Source organism: Cavia porcellus, unplaced genomic scaffold, assembly GCF_034190915.1.
Source record: "Cavia porcellus strain 051 isolate PalLab524CR breed Dunkin Hartley unplaced genomic scaffold, mCavPor4.1 scaffold_4, whole genome shotgun sequence".
In the NCBI taxonomy this organism is placed as follows: domain Eukaryota; kingdom Metazoa; phylum Chordata; class Mammalia; order Rodentia; family Caviidae; genus Cavia; species Cavia porcellus.
Window position 1 is genome coordinate 41,595,357 of NW_026947487.1, and position 24,187 is coordinate 41,619,543.

The 24,187-nt window shown below is 39.5% G+C and overlaps 1 protein-coding gene across 1 annotated transcript in view; it reads left to right on the plus strand.

The window, feature by feature from the left end:
- Dnajc3 (DnaJ heat shock protein family (Hsp40) member C3) overlaps positions 1-23,911 on the plus strand; it is a 49,795-nt gene extending 25,884 nt beyond the window's left edge. The window contains exons 6-12 of the mRNA XM_003477608.5: positions 397-578; positions 994-1,113; positions 6,016-6,121; positions 6,206-6,326; positions 17,718-17,850; positions 18,863-19,011; positions 20,355-23,911. Of these exons, the coding sequence (XP_003477656.2) occupies positions 397-578; positions 994-1,113; positions 6,016-6,121; positions 6,206-6,326; positions 17,718-17,850; positions 18,863-19,011; positions 20,355-20,512 (969 nt within the window). The 3' untranslated portion in view covers positions 20,513-23,911. The remainder of the gene's footprint in view (positions 1-396; positions 579-993; positions 1,114-6,015; positions 6,122-6,205; positions 6,327-17,717; positions 17,851-18,862; positions 19,012-20,354) is intronic.
- The last annotated feature ends 276 nt before the right edge of the window (positions 23,912-24,187 follow it).

A 24,187-nucleotide genomic window follows, 5' to 3' on the forward strand; every position in this document is an offset into this window, starting at 1 on the left:
ATTATATTTGTTAAGTGCAAATCTGATTGTGAAATACTCTCTTCAAATATACTTTACTCGGGGTAGGCTTCTAATAGTAAATGCTGTGTTTTCTTACATTCAGAATTTTAGAATTTTATATATAATTGACAAAAGGAAAGAGGCCATATATATGTATCTATGTGTGTGTGTGTGTGTGTGTATATACGTACATACTTTCTCCAGTAAGAATTGAACATGTCTTTGGAGAAACTGTCATATTTAAATTGTATCAGACATTTAAACACTTTTTACAGAACAAATGCCATCACATCATTGAGGATGTTTTGTGTTGATAAATATATCAATAAAATTAGGTAGGATGCAAAAATGTGCATAATTATTGTTTCTTAAAGTTTAGTTCTTTTGTTTCTTAAGGTTTGTGTTTGGGATGCAGAACTACGGGAACTTCGAGCTGAATGTTACATAAGAGAAGGGGAACCTCGGAAGGCTATAAGTGACTTAAAAGCTGCGTCCAAGTTGAAGAATGATAATACTGAGGCATTTTATAAAATCAGCACACTGTACTACCAACTCGGAGACCATGAGCTGTCCCTCAGGTCAGTTCTGCTGATGCCCATTCTGATTACTCTTTCATCATTGGCAGTAAGAATAACCTCATTTAAACTTATCAACATTAAACCAGTAAAATTGTGATGAAATCTCTTTTATATTCTGTTTCCATTTATATACTTTGTCATCCCTAAGTTACTTTGATTTTAAGTAATATTTCATTAACTACACTTACTGAAGTAAATGGGAGGGCTCTTTTATTTGCAGAAGTACAATAGAGGATGTACAAGTCATTCAATTTGAATTAGTATATCTGTGGTATGGTGTTATATATAACTGCATAGTTAATTATTAAGGCAGTATGTTTTAGTTGTTACCAATAAAACACATTTTCTGTAATGTGCAAAACTATTCATTATTTTAACTTGCACTATTTTTCTTTTTTGAATTATATACGAGCAGTGAAGTTCGTGAATGCCTTAAACTTGATCAGGATCATAAAAGGTGTTTTGCACACTATAAACAAGTGAAGAAACTTAATAAGCTGATTGAGTCAGCTGAAGAGCTCATCAGAGACAGCAGGTAAGAATGCGCTTATTTCCACGATGCAGACTTTCATCCCCGATGTTGGCACAGTGGGCCACTAGACTGTCTGCTCGTGGTTTCCTGGTTATTGAGGGTAAGATGGCACAAGGCCTAAGGAAAACCATGCCTAAGGATAGCGCATTGTGGAACAAGGTAGTGTGTGACCAGAATCATGGAGAGAATTGGGCACCACTGTAATGCGAACTGCATACTATGCTTACGTGCACATTTATTTGTTAGGCCAGATCTTTTATTGCATCTTGTATCAGGCACTGAGCTATGTGCCAAGAATATAGAAATGAGCTTGACTAAATAGTTTTTGGTCTTAAAAAGTTTATAACATGTGTGGGAGACAGATATATAAACTTCTTAAAAGATAATGGTACAGAGTGCTAGAGTGTACACAGTATAAAAGGAGGACAATTAATCCAGTGCAGTGGTGAAGCCCAAGAGTAAGAGAAACTTATGGGAGGTGATAGATATTTAAATGCTCATCTTGAAGAATAAGTAGGTATTGCCCAAAATTGAGGCTTCTGTCTGTGTGAGGAGTATTTGTAGGGGTTTTACAGGTTAGCATAGGAGAGTTAAAGAGAATAGAGAATTTGCCACACAATTCAGCCTAGTAGAAGGTAGGTTCTGACCCCCCTACCCCATCCTAATTCTTTTTTAACTCTCTTCATAGGAGTGTGTTAGGAAGTTTCCTCCAATGTCTTGCAAATTGTAATGTCTTGGAAATTTATAGTATACTATCACAATCAGGATATTAATTCCATCACTAGGGTCTCATGTAGCCATTTGATAGCCAGGACTGCTCTTCTGTCCCTGTCTGTTCCCTACCTGCTAGAGACATTAGTATGTTCTCTATTTCTGTGGTGGTGTCATTTCAAGAATGTTTCAGAAATGGAGTCCTGTAGAATGTAAACTTTTGGGGTTGGCTTCTTTCCATTCAGCATGATTCTCTGGAGATTAATCCAGATTATTTTGTGTATTCATATTTCCTTTCTGTTTATTGCTGAGTAGTTTCACAGTTTGGATGTACCAAAGTTTGTTAGCAATTACCCACTGGAGGTCATTACAGCTATTTTGGCTATTAATGAATAATGCTGTTTTTATGTACAGGCTTTGCATGAATGTAAGTTTTCATTTCTCTGGAGTAAGTGTCAGCCGTGCTCTTGCTGGGCTGCTTGGTAGTTGCATGTTTAGTCAGTAAGAAATTGCCAAATTGATTTCCAGAGGGAATGTAACATTTAATATCTAACACCACACTCAGCTGTATTTTTAGAGTTTACTGTGGCTATGACATAACTTCATTAGAGTCTATTGGTGTCATTTCAGCAACTGAATCGGATAAAAGGACCTTTTGTTTCGTCTATTTACCTTTACCCTCTCCTGTTTGCAGTTGTCTTAAATATTTTCTGTACCACATTAGACACTGTTACAAATTTTGTTTCAACACTGAACATAATTTAGATACTGAAGAGGAACAAAGCTTAGAGAATTTAGTGTGTTTTGTGTTGCTGTAACAAACTATGTAAGACTGGGTAATTTTTTTTTTTTTTTAAATAAAGAAAAGTTTGTCTCATGCTTCTGGCTGGAAAGTCCAAACAGCATAGTACCTGCATCCTGGTAGGGGGTCCCTGGCTATACAACAGTGTGGCAGGGAAACAGAAGAGGCCAAGCATGTGAGATGGCCTTGCTTTATAGTAACTTTGTCTTGACAGGGAACATGGGTCTGGAGAACTATGTTAATCCCTTCCAAGGGTAGTCCCCTGATGACCTAGTTAGCTTTCACTTGGCCTCACCTCTGCCACACCAAGGGCCAGGCTTCCAGCATGCAAACTTTTAGGGGACAAGCTATGTCAAATATATGTTCAGATTTTGATTCATATTTTGCTTACCACGCTCCTTGTTCCTCCTTAATGTTCCAAGATGCTCTTATATCCCTGCTCCCCCCACCCTTTGGTGCAGGTCCTCGTATATACTGGGCACATGGTCTGCTCTTGAACTCCATCCTCAGACCCATACTTTCTGTTTGGAGAACTCCCTTCAGGGAGGGCTTTGGTAACATACTTCCTAGTTTTTCTCTATCTGAGAGTGTCTTAACTTCCCTTTAATTACTGGAGGAAATTTTCTCTGGATTTGGATTCTAGATTAACAGAGCTTTTCTTATTTGTATCTGCAAAATTTTGGACCACTTTCTGGCCCCCATAGTTTCTGTTGAGAAATCTTTTGTTATTCTGATAGGAAGTGGCACTTAAAAGGGAAAAACTGTTTCAAGACTTTCTTTTCTTAGTGTTGAGAATTTTCTGATATTCTTGACAAGGATTTCTTTTCGTTGATTCTATTTGCCAGTTACTTGACTTCTTGAATGTAGTCAGACACTATATCATGCCATTTGGTCAGGACATACCACATATGCAGTGGCAGTCCTATAGATGAGGGAGGTGGAAAATTGCTTTTGCCTGGTGACATCATAACCCTTGCAACTCAGTGCATTCTGTGGTGATGCTAAATAGACACAAGTCTGGCAGTCATATGAAAGTATAATTCACTACACTTGACAGTAAAAATGAACTATATTAGTCGTTTATATACTTTATCGTACCATATTTTTTATTATTAGAAAGTTAAAAATTTTTATTATAAATGAAGATGCTACATTATGTTGGCAGCCGCCTTAAACATCTCGTGTTGGAGGCCAAGTCAGACGGTTGACTTGTACCATTTAGGTTAGTGTAAGGGTTCTGTTTTTGCAGAATGATGAAGTCACCTAACTGGCATACGTAATTTTCAGAAAGTAGTCCCGTCTTTAAGCAGTGCATGACTGTATTTAGGTTTGTGTGTCTTCAAATATAGGAAGTTTTCACTCATTTTTTTTTTAGGAGGACTTTTCCAGCTGTTCTCTTTTCTCTTTTGACTAAGGAGACATTAATATTAGATCATCTGTTACAGCCTTATAATTCCCCTAGGCTCTTTTCAATTTTTAAAGTCTTTCTTGTTCAAATATGATAATTTCTGTTGTATTCAGTAATAGTTTCATCTGTCCCCTCGGGTTTTTCTATTGAGTACATTCAGCAGGCTTTATCTTTCCATTTAGTTCTAAGAATTTGATTTGTTGACTCCTTGTGTCTTTTGATCTTGATTGAGACTATTTCTTTGCAGAGGCATTCTATGTTTTTCGTGTCAAGCTTATTTGTAATTGCTACTTTTTTATGAGTACTTTTAACATCTTTGACAGATAAGCCTAACATCTCTGTCCTTTTGGTTGGGATTCAGTGGTTTTCTTTTCTCATTAAATCTGAGACTTCCATATTTCTTAGTATGATGAGTGGTTTTTAGCTGGAAATTAGAATTTTCATTTTATGTTAAGGCTTTGGTTTTTATTTAAACCTTCTGCTTTGGCCAGCTTTATTGATATGTTCCAGCAAAGTGAGGGTATGGAAGTATCCCATTGGCCTTTGTTGATACCTGAGGGAAAGAAGTCTTCTTGCTGTGTCACAGGTAGCTTGGTGCAGGTCAGCATTGTGGCTCCTTATGTGGTTTCCACTGACAACACAGTGGGAGGAGAGCAGGACATATTATCAACTATGGAGGAAAGTCTGGGCCCCTCTTGGCCTTCTCTTGACACCACTGTGATAGATATGGAGCAGAATCTTGTTCAGCGTCATCAGGGAGAAAGTCAAGGCTCTTGGTCTTCGCTGGCATTTGGGACAGCGATGGTGCTGGAGAGGCGTGATTTCACCTGAAGCATTTGCCTGGGCTAAAGCTTTTATTATAGGCAGTTTATGACCTTTCTGGACAGCATTCTCCAGGTCCTCTGGTTAGGGAAAGCAGACTTGGTTTTTGTTCTGCATTTCTGGATTGTTGGCCTCTTCAGCACTGAGTCTGGGATATTAGAAACCCAGGGAACTCACTACCATGTTTTTCCTTAGTCATGGGGTGCTTGCTAATCTGCTGTTTTCTCTAGCTGGAGGAATTGAGAAAAGTACACCTACTTTACTTTCCCAGAAGCTAGCTTTTCTTTTAAATGTTCTACTTAAATCTGTGTAATATGTTAGCATTTAAATGTGAAGATTGGTGCATTTTTGGAATTATGTGCCACAATTGCATATAAATATCTTTTAGCTGGCTATTCTTAAAAATAATAACTAGTCTAGCTTTTACTAACTAGCACTTTTCACCAGTTTAAAGAAAATGATGTGATACAGTGGTACCTGGGTCCTTACTGTCAATTGGTTCTAAGATGCACAATGAGTACCAGAAACGGCGAGTACCAGAAACGGCGAGTACCAGTCAGATTGCTTTGACTGGAAAGGGCAGTGAGTGTTGTGGCAGTGGACCCTGAGTATCAGACAGATCGTAAATGCTGAGGCAAAATTTTCCCATCGAAGCGCAGACAGTGTAAGATTCAACAATTTTCAGATCAGTCACATACAAAGATAGGACTATAGCTTCATTGCTCTTAGAAAGCTGGGAATTTAAGGAGATGCTTTCTACAGTGTACTTAATTGTGAATGTATGATATTAATTATATAAAATGGCACATACTGGGCTCTGTTATTTTCATAAAGTGTATAGAAGTCAAGAAATAAAACTTGATCTCTATTTTGCACTCAGTATTAGGCAGACTATGTGCTTTAATATTTGAAAATTGTGAGTTGTGTCCATGAGGATGTCGGTGTGGGGTTTGATTGGTACTCACGGGAAACATCCCCTGCTCTTGTAACTCCTCCCTCAGATTGAACCTTCTGTGTGACTGGGTGAGAGCAGAGTGGGAAGGCAGATGCTCACTCAGTTGAATTGGTTAAGGAGCCTACACATAGTGAAGGGAGAGGGTCCTTTCTCTAGCGCAGGAAGTAGAACTTCAGTGTTACTGATCATGATTTGCACATTTAACAGATACACAGATGCCATAAGCAAGTATGAATCTGTCATGAAAATGGAGCCCAACATCGCTGAATATACAATTCGTTCAAAAGAAAGGATTTGTCACTGCTTTTCTAAGGTAACAGTTGATTTGTTCCCAGACATAGAAATATTTAACATGTGGGTTAACAACCCTAAGTTCTTTTCTGACATTTGCTTTTAGGATGAGAAGCCTGTTGAAGCTATTAGAGTATGTTCTGAAGTTTTACAGATGGAACCTGACAATGTGAATGCTCTGAAAGATCGAGCAGAGGCCTATTTAATAGAAGAAATGTATGATGAAGGTAAATCTTCCAGGGATTTGATTTGCTGTACCTAACGGTTAATTATATGAGGGTGGCATATGTGCAGTGGCCTTTTAGAACAAATTTACCAGCATACCTAGATATGTTGATAATTATTCTTTTTTAGGTACTGTCTGAGGAGAGTTCTGTTGAAACCAGTTCAGTGGACTATAAAAATAAACATTTTAGCATTATTGCTGCAGTCAAGTTAGGAAAAGATAAGCAAATAGAAACTTTCGATCTGATATCCAAAGGTAGTCACTGTTCATTTTAAATTTGTCTTTCTAGATGTGTGTATATACATATATTACTCTTTATAATACATGTGTATGCACAAAGGTTACATACATAGGTCAGTGCCTACTGTAAAATGGTTCTCTGTGACCTCCAGTTGTTCAGTAATAATATCAGGATACCTGCATACCCTACTTGTTCAAGTTGAAGTGACAGGAAGGGATTCTTGCTGGAAGTTATGAGGACCTTGAATAAAGACAGTGGCCTTTTTTTCTGACAGAATACTAAGTGGATATCTTAGTTACTTTTCTTATTGCTGAGACAAAATATCTCACACCCAAAGTTAAAGGGGGAAAGGTTTATTTAGGTCACAGCTTGGAAAAGTTTCAGTCCGTAATCACCTGGTTCCAAGACAGGGTTGCACACAGCAAAGTGGGGAACAGGTCAGAGGGGCAGCAGTTCACGGCAGAGGAAAGCAGCCAAGCAGCAAAGAGGGAGAGGCAGGCCGCTTTTTGGCTTTTCTGTTGTATGCAGGCTACCTGTGTGGGTGAAGACTGACACCCTTAATCCCAGCATCGGGCCTTGGATCAGTCACAAACTCTAGAGTCACTCGCCTCCGAAAAAGTCTAAGACACAGACTATAACATACGCAAAAATACACATGAAAAAATAGAATTCTTTTATATGTGTTATAACTTTGAGTGATATATGTCATGAACATACTGCAAAATTCTTCTTTTTATCAAAATCGGGGAAAGCATTTTAAATCAAAACGAGTAATTTTTTTGTGATAGTTAAATGAAGGATAGGAATTGTGAAACTTGGTTTGTGATGCTCTTTTTGAAGGCATACTGGTCAGTCTTTTCCTTTCCCCAGTTTGCTGCACATTTCGCTCCTCCTGAGCATGTCCAGGGAGTTGTGACAATGACAACTGGCTACTTGTTACTATTATTTATGTTACATTTTGTGGGACATTCAGACCTTGGTATCTGAAGTTTGAAATGTATATCAAAATGGCAAGTTTTAATATCTGTTACAGGTCAAGTCTTGTGCACTCCAGAATATAATTTGGAAGGCACTTTAGTAGCGAGTGTTAAAATTGATAGGGTTTTTAGGGAAACTTGTCAGTTTAATTCTTGAAGATGCTTAATACTACTGGAATACAATCTGTTTTTGAAATCTGTTTTTTCCTTAAAATTTAAGTAAGAGTTTATCTTTGTCATGGTTTTACAAGAGTAAAATTGTTGATTGAATGACAAATATGAAAATTAAGCCACTTCATCAGAGAAAGGGGAGACAGAGGGAAGGGAAATTTTTGTAAATGATGTAAGTCAGCAGTGTTAGTTAACATAGATAATAGTATGTCTTTAGTTAAAACCCTGAGTTAATCCTTTGTCTGAAAAACAGCTAGCAAAATTTTTCCCACTTTGTGGGTTGTCTCTTCACTCTGTTGATTTCTTTTGCTGTGCAAAAGTTTTTTAATAGGATGAGATCCCAGTTCTTAGTTCTTTGAAATATTTCCTGTACAGTTGGGGTTTTGTTCGTAAATGCCTGTTTCTTTAAGAGTTCTATTCTCCCAGAAATTCTAGCATTTCTGTTTTAATATTTAGATCTTTGATCCATTTGATTTTAGTTTAGTATATAGTGAAAGATACAGATTAGTTTTGTTATTGGGCTCTGTGGTATAATTTCAAGTCAGGGATTGTGATGCCGCCTGCCTTACCTTTGTTGTCCAGAGTTGTTTTGCTATTCTAGATCTTTTCTGATTCCAAATGAATTTCAGGATTGTTTTCTTGAATTCTGTGAGGTATGCTAATGGTATTGTGATTAGGGTTATATTAAACCTATATAGCAGTTTTAGAAGTTTGGCTGTTTCACTGTGTTGATTCTTCCTCTCCAAGAGCAAGAGGTGGATCTCTCTGATACCCTCTTCATTCTCCTTTTTTGGAGTACTGTAGTTTTTAATGTAGAGGTCTTTTACTTTGTGAGATTCATTCCTAAATATTTCATTTTTTGATGCTATTATGAAAGATGTGGTTTCCCTAATTTCTCTCTGTGAGTTTATTTGTGTACAGAAATGTTATTAATTTTTGACTGTTGATTTTGTATCCAGCTTGCAACTGAATTTGATTAGTAAATCTAGGATTCTTTTGGTGGAGTTTTTGGGGTCTTCTGTGTAGAGTATCGTGTCATCTGCAAATAACGATAATTGAATTTCTTCCTTTCCTATTTTTATTCTTTTTATTTCTTTCTCTTATCTAACTACTCTGGCTAAAGTTTCAAGGACTGTATTGAAAAGGAGTGGTAATAGTGGACATCCTTGTCTTGTTCTTGATTTTTTAGAGTGAAAACTTTCAGGTTTTGACCACTTAGTATGAGGTTGTCTGTTGGCTTGTCCTAGATGGCTTTTACCAGATTGAGATAAAGATTATCTACTCCAGTAAGAACTCAAAAAAGTTAGACTCCCCAAATTTAAAGACCCAGTTCAAAAATAGGCACCTGAAATGAATAGATACTTCTCAGGTGAAGGAGTAGAAACAGCAAGTGACTATAAGAAAAAATGTTTAACATCTCTGGTTATTTAAGAGATTAAACAGATTAAAACAATGCTGAGTTTTCATCTCTCTACAGAAAGAATGAGAGTTATCAAGAAATCAACCAGTAATAAATGCCGGCAGGGTTGTGGGGGGAAAAGGAACCCTTTTCCACTTTTGGTGGGAATCACTGTAGAGATTGCTCAAAAAACTAAAACTAGACATCCTATTCGACCCAGCGATTCCTCTTCTGGGTATCTTCCCAAAACAATTAGAAACATTGTACCACAGTGAGAAATGCATACCCATACTTATAGTGGTGCAGTTTATAATAGCTAAATCCTTAGCCATAAAGAAGGATAAACTTGAGCCAGGGATATAGTTCAGTGGCACAGTGCCGCCTGTGGCAAGTGCAAGGTCCTGAGTTTGATTCCTGGTGACAGGAAAAAAAAAAAAAAAGGCTAAACATGAGACATTACTAGGTAAATGGGTTGAGAGCATACTCATAAATGAAATAAATCAGACACATGTACATCTTACATTGTTTCCCTGGTATGAAAAACTGCTGAAAGTGTAAATAAGGACCAGAATGTATATTAGATACGATGAGATAAGAAAATGCTCAAGTGGGAAGGGGAACTAAGGAGGAGAAAGATGGAAAGGAAGGAAGAGAAAAGAGTAAAAATAATAAGACTAGAAGGAAAAAAATGGAAGCAAAGCTTTTGTAAATGAGGGGAAGAGGGGGATTGAAGGGAGGTTATGAGAATAGAAAAAATAAAGGAATTGGGGTAAGTCATGTGCAGGTGCAAAGTCCCTATGATGAATGTGATTGTTACATATATATTTTTTCATTATGTATAGTTAAAATATACCAATAATGCAGTTCAAAAAGTCCTGTTAAAATTAGAAAGGTTTCCATATACCTTATTTATTTATTTATTTATTTATTTTTTATCGGTACCAGGGATCAAACTCAGGTCTACCTGCTTGCAAGGCAGGTGCTTATGCCGCTGAGCTAAACCCCTAGCCCCATTTGTTTTATTTTTTAAACATTAGTAATTTTCCCAGGAGTGGTGGTGCATGCCTGTAATCTCAGTACTTGGGAGGTTGAAGTGCAGGATTGCTGAGTTTAAGGCCAGCCTGGAACATACATAGCGAAACCCTGTCTCAAAAAACCAGGAAAACAACCAGTAATTTTAAATAAAGTATATAAAGAATTAAAGAATCAGTAGGTAAAGGTTTGTGTGTGATGAAACATGGAGATTCATTAATTTGGGCTTTATGGTAGTGACATAGCAGGATTCCACTCAATTGAAAATAAAGACTGTTGTTCAGGTGCCTTTGAGTGCCTCAGAAATGAAGGGGAACCCTTCAGATCTCAGGGAGCCCCCCTTTCAAGAGCTTTTGAGGGAGCAGATAGACATTGAAACTATATTACAAATGTTGATAAATACATAGAGGAGTCAGGTGTCATTCTCCTAATGCAACTTTTTGACATTTCTAAAGTTAACCAACCTTGAGTTATTAGGATAAATCCTTTTCTTTTTTTTTTTTTGGCAATTGCTGGCATAAGGCTTTATTCCCCTGGGCCTCATGCGTGCTAGGCCAGTGCTCCACCATCCAGCTAGATCTTCAGCCATTTTTCGGGATTTATTTTGAGACAGGATTTTGCTGAGTTGCAGGCTCGGCTCAAATTTGAGATCCTTCTGGTTTAGCATGCCAAGTGGTTGATACTATAAGAATGTTCCACTATGCTGGGTTTGGATAAAACTTTAGACCGTTTAATGCTTTAATTTGCCAATATTTGTAAAAGTGCATATCTTTGTTCAGTGGGGGACATTGCTAACTCCTTATGATAAATAACATTTTGACCTTAAGCACATGTCAAGTGCATTCAGTAGTATTTATCAGATATCTGAAGAAAATAGTTTGTCTAGCACTTACCTGTACCTTGCACAGACAGCAAAAGAGAGCCAGGCAGGTACTGCTGAGAAGTAATACCTGTATAAAAATAATTTGACACCAAAAATCAACAAAGCTGCACATTTACCCCACCTACAACATCGATGGTCAAGAAGTGTGTTTCACTGGTGTGATCACTTGGCCTCTATCTTTGTCCTTTCTCTAAGGTTAGAAGATGGCATGCAGCATATTGAGGCCTTAACTAATTATACTCAGCAGGCCTTAAATTACACAGTGGCTGGTCTCTCTCTCCTAAATGAAGTAGTAAAATGAATGAGACAGGCCAAAATTGGATGGCATTAGACGTTCTAACAACAGCACACGGGGGTAATTGCGCAGTTGTAAAAACAGGATGTTATGTGTATATTCCTGATCCTTGTAATATCTCAATAGCTGTTCAAAATATTAGATGACAAATCAATGACATGTCAGATTGTAAAATTCCCTAGACCTGATCCTTATCCTCCTTATGGGAAGCCATAACTAGCTTCTCTTGGTGAAAATCTTTGTTAGCTGTACTCATAATTATCCTGTTGAGTATTAAAAAATAATTTGATACCAACACTTTGATAAACTTAAATGTAAAATTTACATGGAATGAGACTGAGCCTGAAAAATGAGCGGATTTCCCTTATAAGTACAATGGTACCTCCGTTTGTGAACTAATTTGTTTTATGACTTTGGGGAAGATGGCTGTGGTCATGTTTGTTCCTTGATACAGGATTTGCCAAAGGAAGCAAAGTTTTCTTCCACGCTTTTGTTTGTGAATGGAATAGTTTGCAAACAGAAGCATTTGTGAGCTGAGATAGCATACTATATCATGAAGCACTAATCTGAGCGTGGAGTGAGGGGAAGGAGGTAAGGAGCACGGTTAAGCTGCCATGCCAGAGCCCTGCAGCCCTGGGGAGAGAAGGAAGTCTGTCCGAGCTCCCTGTGCTTAGCCCATGTTCACGTCCTCTCAGACAAAGGCTGGCAAGTTATACTCTGACAAGATGCCCTGAGGTTACTAAGAATTTACAGACTTTCTGGAAAAGTTTTATCTACAGTTAAGTATTGTAGCTCTCCTTAAATCTTAGACTATAGAGACCATTCTGTTCTTTGGTGTGAGTTGTAGATGAGCTCAGAAGTGTGTTTATAAGGTGTCACCTGCCAGTGAGATACTGGCCCAGTGATATATCAGGCCATCCATGGCAGGTTCATGTCCTAATTGATTACAAATTGGCCTTTAAAGCATGATCTCCTGATCAAATAGGAGAAGCTTTTGTGTTGTCAGGTTTTTCCTGTGGTGAATGGTAATTAACATCATTTATTTCATAGTAGACATTAAAAGGAATCTAGGGATTCCGGTCAACTTCTATGCTAACGTGCTAGACTTTTGCTTATTACATATGATTAATTTTAATGCACTACAGCAGTTAGTAGTTTAGACATTATTTGCTGTTTTATTATCTTCCAGGTTAAGAACTTTTATTATTATGGCTGACAGATAATGAAGGTGCCTTTCTGAAGTTACGTTTTGATCGTGGGAATGATGAAAGGTAGAAATGCAGAGCTAGAAAAGGAGGGACCGTGTCATTCCTAGTTGCTACATGATATGACTCAGTTGGTCTTACAGAGTCAGAAGTAGCCACTCTCAACTACAGTCCCAGCACTTGGGAGGCAGAGGTGGGAGGATCACTGAGTTTGAGGCCAGCTTGTATGATATAGTGAGATCTTGTCTTTAAAAAAAAGAGCAGCTTCTGAATGGTTCACAAGATTTTAGAAGTACTTCAGTAAGTTTTAAACTGTCCATTCTGAGCGGCCTGAGTAAATCTCCCTGTGCCGCTCAGGACAAGCCTCATGGCCAGTGTGTCCCCGTTACTCACAGCTGTGTCGGCTCTTCTGCTGCTGTTTCGGTGTAGCAGTGCTTGCGATCCTTATTTTACTTAGTGGTGGTAGCTATAGCTTTATAATATGCATGAACTGTAATACATCTTAATCTTTTTCTTACTCTATCACCTTTAGACAATGTGTTTTTAATATTACTTATAATCAGAATGTTTAGGTATTTTCATTTCTATCTCCATTCCACTCATGTGTTAGTAAACCTTTTGTTGCAGTGCAAGGTTTACGTGTACAGTGTTTGAATTCTGATCTCTACCTGTGGGCAGTTTGGAAATGAATACCATTTAGCAGACTAACATATTACAGATATGTAACTGCAGGATCAAGTTGTGTGTTGGAATTCATATGGGAGATAAAATCACATCACCAGCTGGTCAGTTAGTTTTCAGTCTGTTTACAGAAGGCCACATTTCTACTAACTGCTCATTTGGAGTAGGACTCCTGGGAAGCTCTCCTCATGCCAAAGCAGCGTTGTTATTTATTTTTTGCTGGACATAACTTTTGCATGTTTTCCACATGAGGATTTAAAGATGGAGTTTGTGTAAGTGGAGTCTGTTTCTTCATGAAGAGGCCCTGCAGTCCTGTGGCTCCTGTGTGCCGCAGCCTGCACCTGCCACCCTGTTCCCGTCCCGGGCCCACTCACTGCCCGTCTGGGTTCTTTTTAAACAACTATAAGTTTCTTGGCTTCCCTTTTCATTTTGCTGACAGTGCATCTTCAAAAAGTGATTGATTCGTTCCAGTGTCAAAAGGGACAGCTAGGGGCTGGGGATTTAGCTCAGCGGTATAAGCACCTGCCTTGCAAGCAGGCAGTCGTGAGTTCGATCCCTGGTACCGATAAAAACGAAAAAGACAAAAAAGAATGGAAAAAAAAATGGGGACAGCTAAATCCATCTCAGAAATTGAGAAAAATGATTTTTTGAAAATCCCAGACTTTCACACAGGAAACAGTTATTGTAATTAGGGTAAGAATTCATGCAGTTATTGAAGTTTCACTTTTTTGAGTGTTCTGGAGATATGAAAGAGTGCATTGGAACCTCCTTGCCATTTAAAATATTTGAAGAATCTCCATGGAAAGCCTGCTTCTTTATTGGGAGGTAGCTCTTCGAGAACATTCTCTGTGAAAATGTTTAGATTTTCTTTTTCGGGTTTAGTTTGAGTTACTCTCTTGAGTTTTCAAATGTATTTGTAAAGAATTTAACAAAGACATCTCACTTTAATTTGTGTTTCCTAACTTTGAATCATGATTAATTTATTTTTCTCCCATGTTATTGATCGTCTCAGGGCTCTGAGTTGTCCTCTTAGCACCATCTGAGTGGTGTCCTGTAAGTTCTGAAACATCAACTTTTCATTATTTTCTAGATTTTTGAATTTATACTTCTGTATTTCTGCTGTCTTAAGCTTTTCTTTTTTGTTTTCTGGGTTTTTTTTTGAGACAGGGTCTTTGTATGTTATCTGGGCGGGTCCTGAGCTCCCTGTGTGGCAGTCCTCCTTTGCCTCAGCTGCTGAGTGTTGGGAACACAGGCATGTGCCATCTTGTTCAGCTGTCTTAAGTTTTCTACATGGAAGAGCCTTCTGCTTCTGGGTCATTATTTTCATTATTGTAACATTATGAACAGAGAATACTGGTTTTTTTTTTTTTTTAGAATTTATTGTCGTGTTATTTGTGTTAATATGTGTGTGTACTGTGTTGTTCTGGGCTGGAATTTGGCGTGCTGATAGCTCAGTCAGTCTTCCTTCTGGTATGGTTTTGCTTCACTAGAAATATGGTGAACAAAGAGGGAAAAGTCCCCTTAGACCAATGCGCCTAGGTCTCTTAGTACTTCTATAATTTCTGTTTCACGGATGTTCTTAATTTGATGCACACATAATTGTTATGTGTCTTCAGTGTGATTTCGAGCCTTTAGTAGTAGTATTTGCTACATTTTTTTTAAGCTTTTCTATCAGTATGTGTCTCCACTGTGTAATGATTATCGTCCTTGTGTGGAGTCAGTCCATGTACATAACACATCTTTGTTCTTTTTCATCCCCTTCCTCTCCTCTCCCTGCATCTCTTGGTCCCCTTCCTGTCTGCAAAAGATCTATTTCCTATTATCTATCTTTTATTTTGCCCTTTATTTAAATTTTAGGTTTCTCATACAAGAGAAACCATGCAATATATAAGCTTGTGTGTCTGGTTTATTTTACTTTATGTTAGAGATTCAAGGTGTATCCATTTTCCTACATGACTCATTTATCCTTCTTTATGGCAAAGTAGTATTCAGTTAAGTATAAATACTTTTTTTTAATGTTTCATTTGTTGATGGGCATATAGACTATTTATAAGGTTTAGCTATTATGAATTGTGCTCCTGTGAACTGCTATGAACATGGATACAGATGTATCCCTGTGATATGAGGTCTTTAACTTAATTATCTGCTCTTTAGATCATAAATCAGACTTCACTTGAATTTACTTTGCAAAATTTTGATTAAACTCTTCCACTTTTTAAATTGCTTTGTTTCAGGTGTGTCTCTTGCATAGAGTTGAGTTTGCTTTGTGATCTAGCATGCCATTCTTTTAAGTAGATGAGTTAAGCATGTTTATTGGTAAGACAGCTATTTGGTCTATATTCTGGTTTTCTCTTTCACTGTGTGTGTGTGTGTGTATGTTTGCATGTTATTCTGTGTGCTGTTCTGATACTTAGGGAGGCTTGAGTTTTTGTTCTGGGTTATTTGTATTGTTTTATTTACCCTCTTTCTTTGGGCAGCCCCGGTTAGTTTCCAACTATGAGGAGCATTTCAATGTGCTCTTCTTCACTCTTCTTTCACTACTAAAGAAAATTCCTTCACAATGCTTTTCCTCTGTAATATTACTGAACTTAACCCATTGCTTGATGTTTTTCTTTTGTTTTCCCCACTTCTTGTAGTTTTTGCTCAACTTCCCTTCTGTACTGTCCTGACACCCGTACTTCCTTGGTTTCTATAAGTCCTGGTGAAATAGGTTCTATGTGGTCCCTCCTTTGGCCTTGGGTTCTCCAGCCCCCTGTTGGCAAATTCATCCTGGTTTCCTTGAGGTGGCCTTGGAAAATTGCATTTATTCTACATTCAAAACTGTTGATGCTTTTATGTTGGAAGGGTGGTGTGGCTGCATAAGCAAGCTCAATGCTCACATTTTTTTGGTACATCTTGTAGTTATTCTGTTCTTTTCTGGAACTGAATATTGCTTTGGAAAACCCAGTTTCATTAATTTTTCTCTGGTCTTTTATCTTTCAAGTCTGTGAATTATGTGAAGATTTATCTTAGTGTTGACTGTTCTCAGTGTAGCTTTTTAGTATAAAGATGCATGTTTCATTTCAGGAAAGTTTTCTTAGGTTTAAACTAAAGTATTACCTTCATGGATTTCTGCAAACAGGTTGCACATGGGTTGTATGCCCTTTGCACACATTTTTAGCGCGTTATTTACTGTAACTTTCTGTTTTGTTTTTTCCCTCTTCATTTTCTTCTCCCTGTGAAGTCATACAGCATAAGCTCAATTTCACAACACAAGACCAGGGAAGTGCATTAGAGATCCAGAAGTAAGGGTGTTCATTAGGACCTAATCTGTATGAGAGTTGTAGACTCCTAAAGGATATTTGGTATAAAGCAACTTGTTCATACAAACTGTTCAGGCGTCGTGAGCCACTCTTGAGATGGAATGTTGGGAACCTACTCATGAAATCAGTTTTCAGACACGAGCCAGGGCCCACCTGTGTTGGCAGGGTTTCTCAAGTTGAGTCTCAGAGCTGTAGTTGATGTCTTTCTGTACAGCAGTAGATATCTAGATGCCTTATACTTTCTAAATATTTAAAATACTTGCAAAGATGTATTGTGGATTGTCATTAAACATTTTGTATCTGGACAATGTGTTTTCCTATTTTGTCTGACACTTAAAAAAAATCATGTTTGGGGCTGGGGATTTATATTAGTAGCATAAGCGCCTGCCTGGCGCAAGGTCATGAGTTTTATTCCCAGTACTCAAAAAAAAAAAAAAAAATCATGTTTGTTTTAGTCTGTGTTGAACTCTGCGTGACGCAATCATTGTGTTAGCTTTCCCATTGCTGGGACAAAAACCTGACACCCACAGAGACAGGACACAGAGCGAGAGAGAGAGAGAGAGACAGACAGACAGACAGACATAACAGAAAAAACAGTGGTGAGCTGTGAGACAGGGAGAAAGGAGGAACGAGAGTGGGGGAGACATGCCTTCCACAGTTCCACTCCCAGTGACCTGGATGTCACACCCCTTGATCCAGTCACCTGGAAGCTCCACCTCTGAACAGATGAGGCATGGGTGATGTCCGTGTGTGCACCAGTAACAGTCATCCTGACCACCTGACCGCCGGCAGTGCTTCCCGCCCTGCTCTGGCCTCTGCTGCTTCCATGCTGCCCCTCATTGCTCACCGTGCCTATGTTGTCAGTGTTGTGCCTTCCAATGTAACAGTCGCTCAGGCTCAGTAGCAGGAAGACTGCTCTGTGTGAAGCATTGATATTGCAATAACTTAAAGGTGCATGGGGAGATAATGCAGGAAGGCCAGCAGCTAAGCCTGGAGTGGCAGGTTTTGATCCTGAAGACTCACCTCAGCCTTACTGTCTGCCGTAAGTTTCTGAACAGAGTCATAAAGGTGATGTCACTGCGGGACTTAGCAGTAATGAAGAAGTGGTGATGTGGTTGGCGATGGCAGTTCCCAATTTTGCAGGCTATGTAAAAACAATGAATTGTAAATCTCCCTGATTCCATTATTTTAAATATATTTTGACAGCTATTCAGGATTACGAAGCTGCTCATGAACACAATGAAAATGATCAGCAGATTCGGGAAGGTCTGGAGAAAGCACAGAGACTCCTGAAACAGTCACAGAAGCGAGATTATTATAAAATCTTAGGAGTAAAAAGGTGAATTATTAGTTTAAAATCTGCATTACTGTATTTAATAGTTTTAAGGTAATCATTCTTTTTTTTTCTCTCCCTGATTCATTTCATTTGTTATTGTAGTCACGTTATTTTAATCTTAAAATGTCATAAAACTGTTTTGAAAATTTTACAAATTTTTATAATAGAGACCACTGATTCTATGGTAGTCTGTGGCATGAATAAATTCCAGATCTGGATTTTTTTAGAGAGTAGCAATGAGCTTTCTTTTTTTTTTTTTTTTTTTTGGGTCTTTTTCATTTTTATCGGTACCGGGGATCGAACTCACGACTGCCTGCTTGCAAGGCAGGCGCTTATGCCGCTGAGCTAAATCCCCAGCCCCCTGCATTGAGCTTTCTTTTGGTAGGAATGGTAGATAGGGAACAAGGGAATGTGAAAAGAAAAAAAGTTCCTTTAGGCCTAAAAATGAAAGTCGTACTTTTATTGTAAGACCCATCTTCCCTGACCAAGTTAGCTATTGACTTTGAATCCAAAAATCTGAAACTCTGTTCTTATTAAGTGAACTAATCCCAAAGCAAAGGGTTCAGGTCAGATTATTGTTTTAATGTCAAAGAAGTAAATCAGAGTAGCTTGCAAATTCAGAAATTCAGAAAGGCACAGGACTTGACTCATGGTAAGATTCTTTCTTTTTTTTTTTTTTTTTTGTCTTTTTTGAGACGGGGTCTCGCTATGCAGTTCAGGCTGACCTTGAGCTCACTTTGTAGCCCAGGCTGGTCTCGAACTCACAACGATCCTTCCACCTCAGCCTCCCAAGTGCTGGGATTAAAGGTGTGAGCAACCACACCATGGTAAGATTCTTAATGCACAAGTGTTTGTGGAAGCCTGGCTGGCTTGAAAGATTTTCCAGAAATTTTGCGAAATTTTTCAGAACTGTTTAGGAAAACTGGGCTGCTGTTTTCAGTGAGATCTTAACTCCTCTAATTTTCATGGCAGTAGTTTGGACATTTTTAAACTAATGCTTAATTTTATCCCTCAGAAATGCCAAAAAGCAAGAAATTATTAAAGCGTACCGAAAATTAGCACTGCAGTGGCACCCAGATAACTTTCAGAATGAAGAAGAAAAGAAAAAAGCTGAGAAAAAATTCATTGACATAGCAGCTGCTAAAGAAGTGCTCTCGGATCCAGGTATTGTTTACTCTCAGCATTTTTCTTCTCTCTTGAAATAGTGGTAATGGATTTGTGATTTATTAGCTCTCCCTGTGCACGGCCTATCTGGGAGGCAGCGTCACAGAGCGGGTAGAGGAGGGGTTGCTGTGGACTGTGAGGGCCATACCTGGTCCTCTGTGGCCCTGCAGTTTCATAGGTCTGCTTTAGTCCTACCAGTGCATGTGCAGTGAATGGAGATCATCAGAAGTGAAATCAGAAGGCCTGAGTATGAATCTCACTTCGACTTGAATAGGCTACAACTTTTAGGCCCCTGTTTTTGCACCTGAGACAGGAGAACACAGCACTGAGTGTAATACAGGCTTATGCTCCTGCCAGCCTCACAGGTCAATGGCGAGCCTCTATACCAAGGTCCTAGGACTGTGGAGAGGAAAGCAATGTGCCAGGCTGGATTATAGAGATTACACTGGCGTCAGAGAGAGGCAGACAGGGAGAGGGCCTGTCGGGCTCCCCTGGGTGTTCACCAGCGGTCTTGCCATGAATCAGCCATTAGGTTTACTGGTTGATCTGCATTCTTTCTTTATCATACATTAATACGGTCTGGAGTGAAGGAAGGGAGACAGGCTAAGACCTGAGATGGTAAGGACTAAGTTCCGCCGTTTCTAAGGGAAATTTAACGATAAGTTGATGCCCTGGCTTTTTTGTGGCCTTCTGTGGCAGTAGGAACAGAATCTCTGATTTGAACTTGACAGATACAACAAAGAGAGACTCTGGTTTTTCGCTTTGGGAAATTTTTTTTTTTTTTTTTTTTGGTCTTTTTCCTTTTTATCGGTACCGGGGATCAAACTCATGACTGCCTGCTTGCAAGGCAGGCGCTTATGCTGCTGAGCTAAATCCCCAGCCCCCTGGATTGAAGTTAATGAACCTTTGTAACCCAGTAAGGGAGCCAGGTAAGCGATGCACCAAGTATGGTATGAAGACACACTTCCTGCCCTGTTCATCCACAGTATCAGGTGCTGAACTCTCTCTCATCCCCTGAGTGTTCCCTGCTGCGTCCTCTCTGCCCACTGCCAAGACGCGTGCATTAGTGGGACTCCAGGCACAGTACAGGGACAGTGAGTCTTCTGGTGCGGTGTGTGGTAGGGTCCTGCTCGCCTCTCTTCTGAGGACACTTACCACTGTTTAGATGAACAGAGCAGCTCATTTGGTACTTTGGGGTCAGGCATAGATGAGTCGTGGTCATTGTGGGGTTAGAGTGCTGTGGTTCTGTCATCAGCTGTGACTGCTGGAGGTCTCTTTATCGGGAATTCAACCTGTGCCTTCATAGTTGATACCGCATCCCAGCTTGCTGATTTCTTTTCTAGAAATGAGGAAGAAGTTTGATGATGGAGAAGATCCTTTGGATGCAGAAAGCCAACAAGGAGGCAGCGGCCACCCTTTTCACAGAAGCTGGAACTCATGGCAAGGGTTCAATCCCTTCAGCTCAGGAGGACCATTTAGATTTAAATTCCACTTCAATTAAACCAACTTTTTCTGCTCTTCTTCCTTAATTTTTTAAAGATTAAAACAAAACCTTATACTGGGATCTCAATGAAAACAAATTTCAGATCTTTCTTTGTCCATGACCAAAGAGTTATTTTAATAGGAAAAATTCACTTTAGACTGAAGGTTAATGGCTTTGCAAGGGCAGGAAGGCGAGGAGTGGTTCTGCTGACAGAGCAGCCATGCTGTGTTACCAGTGGATGCCACTGGAAGCGACGGACTCACCTGTGAACGTGCTCATGGATGCTGTCTCTCCCGACATGGGCGCACGGAATCTCTTTCACAGCCTGGCATAGCACCTGCACGGAGGAGCTGTCACCTTCACGAGAATGGGCCATGTCACATGTTCTTCAGGAGGATATGAATGGGTAAAGCATGCATGTGCCTGGTCATGTGCAAGTGTTCAATTATTGTGCCTCCTTTAGCTGGCAGGCCCTTGGCACTGGCAGCATCATGGCTGTCAGTGAGAGGTGCAGAGCCCAGTTTTTAGTCAGCTTGCCACCAAATGGTAGCTAACATGCCAGGGATAGACTAGGAGTCACATTAAGCCTATTTGGGTGGTTGGTACCAATTTGTCTTGAACTTAATTGCAAAACTTACAGGCCAGTTAACTAAAATTAATCCATAAGAACAGGTTCAAGTGGCATAGCTGTGGTATTATTTAATATTGCTGAAGTTTGGTTTGAAATACTTTTTAAGCAACCCAAAATTGGTTTAGAAATTGACAGTGGCTCAGTCAACGAAAACAGAGACTGCTGTGGTTCATGCTGCCAGCCAGTGCAGGGGGCCGGCTTCTCGTCTGTCTGGCTCCACTCCAGGCTGCGGCCACCTCCCTGGCGCCACTGACAGTGCACAGTGAACAGCAGATCGCGCACAGCGAGAGGTGCTCCTGCTAGGAGGAGGGACGGACCTGAGTCAGTCCGCGCTGGCTGTGTGTCCTTCCAGCCAATCAGATGCCATTTCCTCTGAAGTACCCGTTACTTTTTAACAAGGTAACAGTCTAAAAATGTACTAGTCAGTCTTTGTATATTGATTTTTGTCCCCCAAAATGAGTGTTATTAAATCAAGATCTTTGAATATTTACGGAACTACTGATGCTGCATTTAAAACCTAAAATAATTACTTTAGAAAAGAATTGTTACCTTTATTCTAGACAGGTTTTTGTTTTTGTCTTGAAGCATTCTGAAACATTTTAAGCATTAAAAGGTCTAATGTGTTGATTTTATAAAATCAAGCATTTTAATTTACTAAGGCATCCTGTCCATGAATATCCATAGAAGCCAAGCACAAACCATTTTCTTCTGTAGTTAGACCCTTAAACATGTGCGGAAGAAATTTTTTTAATGAAAGACACAATCACATGGTTGAGCAAAGCACTCAAGTGCTTTTTGAGTCTATGTAGGACCCCATTTCTTACCAATAAACTTGACAGTGCATTTTGAAAACCAGTGACGAGCTTGCAGCTTTGATTTGTTTTAGTGGCTCAGATCTCAAGCCAGTGTGAAATTGGCAAGGTAGATTCTTTGTTCCGCAGTCTGGGTAAGCTCATCCCTCACTATCAGCAGTGTGTATTTAAAAATCTGGTTGCTTCTGCAGATGTGACTGTGATCCTCTTTGAAATGCAGTAATGGCCTCCCCCTACTTTCAGAAGTAAGTTTCTGCATCCTGCGAACAGAGGAGACACAGGACTTGCCCTTGCCTTTGGAGAGGAGGGAAGTTGCCGAGGAGGAGCCAGAGGGTGCGGGGGCTGTTCCAGCGGGGCTGTGTGGGAAATGTCCCAGGTGTCACTGTCCCACTGTGCTGCCCAGGCAGTTTTTTGCATTTTTATTTTTTTTTACCTGTACCAAAATTACTGTGGATCACTGGAAATGTGCAGACAGCTGCAAGCCTGTTTCAGTGAAGAGAAAGCCACTTTGGTGCCAAGTACCAGCACCATAGAGAGGAACAAATTCTCTGGCCTTTGTTGTTTTGCTGATTAGTGAAGTAATGACCTTTAAGTTCCAGCCCGGATGGCCACTGGTAGTCTTCCGATGCCCACTGAATGGGAAGACGGTCATTGTGTGCTTTCCCTGAGGAAAGTCCTGCGTGTGCGAAGGGGAGAACAGTCATCTCTCCCACCTACCTGACATGGGATGTACGAACACATTACTGAGACGACGTCTGCCCTTTTTTTGAGGCCACCTTCCACACTTCAGTCCATTTTTAGGAACCACAAGTGCCACAAGTGTAAATTTTGTGGCTGTGAGAAAAATGAGATCCGAAGAGGTGCTCTAGCCCCAGGTAGATTCTACTCCTCTCCCGGCTGTGCCTGCCCTGTGGGAGTGTCTGGGATAGTGTCACAGGCACTTCCCACAGCAGGAAGTAGTAAACACATCGGCTCTCCACCTTGTTAGAAAGGTCCTTGTGCACTCCTCAGTTCTGAAAGCTTGTGCTTTCTTAGCACCCATAGATGAAAACCGGCAAATACCTTAAACAGTAAAGCAGCAATTGGAAGTAACATAATATTAACTTTAAAATGTTATTCCCTTTAATGTTACAAGTCTACATTTAAGTATTAGTAGGAAAATAATTTGTTGGAGTTCTGATAATAGACTCTAAAACCTCCCCATGATTTTAAAACAAGGCCATGATATAACTATGTTTTAAGAAGGCCAATAGGATCACAGTTTAAAATTGGCATCATTTTCTATTCCTGGTAGATAATGAAAAATTTCTGATTTAAACACATGAAGTTGTACTTGGTGTTCACCAGAAAGAAAGAAAAGGTGGAAGTTATAAGTGGCTCTTTGGTCAGGCCTCTCTCAGAGCCGATAGCCTTCCTGACACGTGGCCCTGGTGCCGGGTCTTGCAAATGTCTCCATGTGTACATATTGGGATGGCCTAGAGAGATTCACGCAGCTTTCTTGAATGTGGTTGGCTTTTCTGTTTATCAATAAAGGAAGAAGGCAAATACTAATTTGTCAACTAATATCCTTGGTGTAGATCAGATCATTCTTTTTCCGTTAATGACAGAATTTATTCTGTGATTTTAAATGATATTCAGGTGGGAGTAATTTTTTTCAGATGATCTCTTTGTTGAATGATTTAAACATAAAATTAGCCACTGCGTGGCTTCATGTACATTCATCTGTGGATGAAACATTTACCTGCAGAGGAGAGCAGAGCACAGAGGTGAAAACCGAAGATGTTTGAGAAGTTGAATTATTACTCTAACCCTGAGGTTTGTTTTGAATGAGAAAAGACTTAGTCCATCTCAGTTTAGTGTTTTAATAAAGGAACCTAAAATTTGAAATAGGTCTCAGACATGTCTACAAATATGGGTACTATTTTTGATGCCCCTGTATTTTCACATTTAATAAAAATATTTATGGTTATATCATATTTGATTCATGTTTAGTCTTTGAGTATGAAAGTCCGTTTAGAAGTTGGTTTTTAACTTTGCTCCTCTCAGAATCAGTGACTGAGGTAACGAAAGTGCTTTCCTTCCATGGAAGATCAGGCCACAGAACCCAGGAATGGCTCCCATCCGATCCTCCAAGTCCTGGGCCAGCAGGGCAGTTCTTCCATATGAACGTTGCAGCTGAACTCACTCTGGCTTTGTGTGGAGACTCCCTTTCACCTTGTTCATTTCTCTTGTCTCAAGAGAGGGATAATG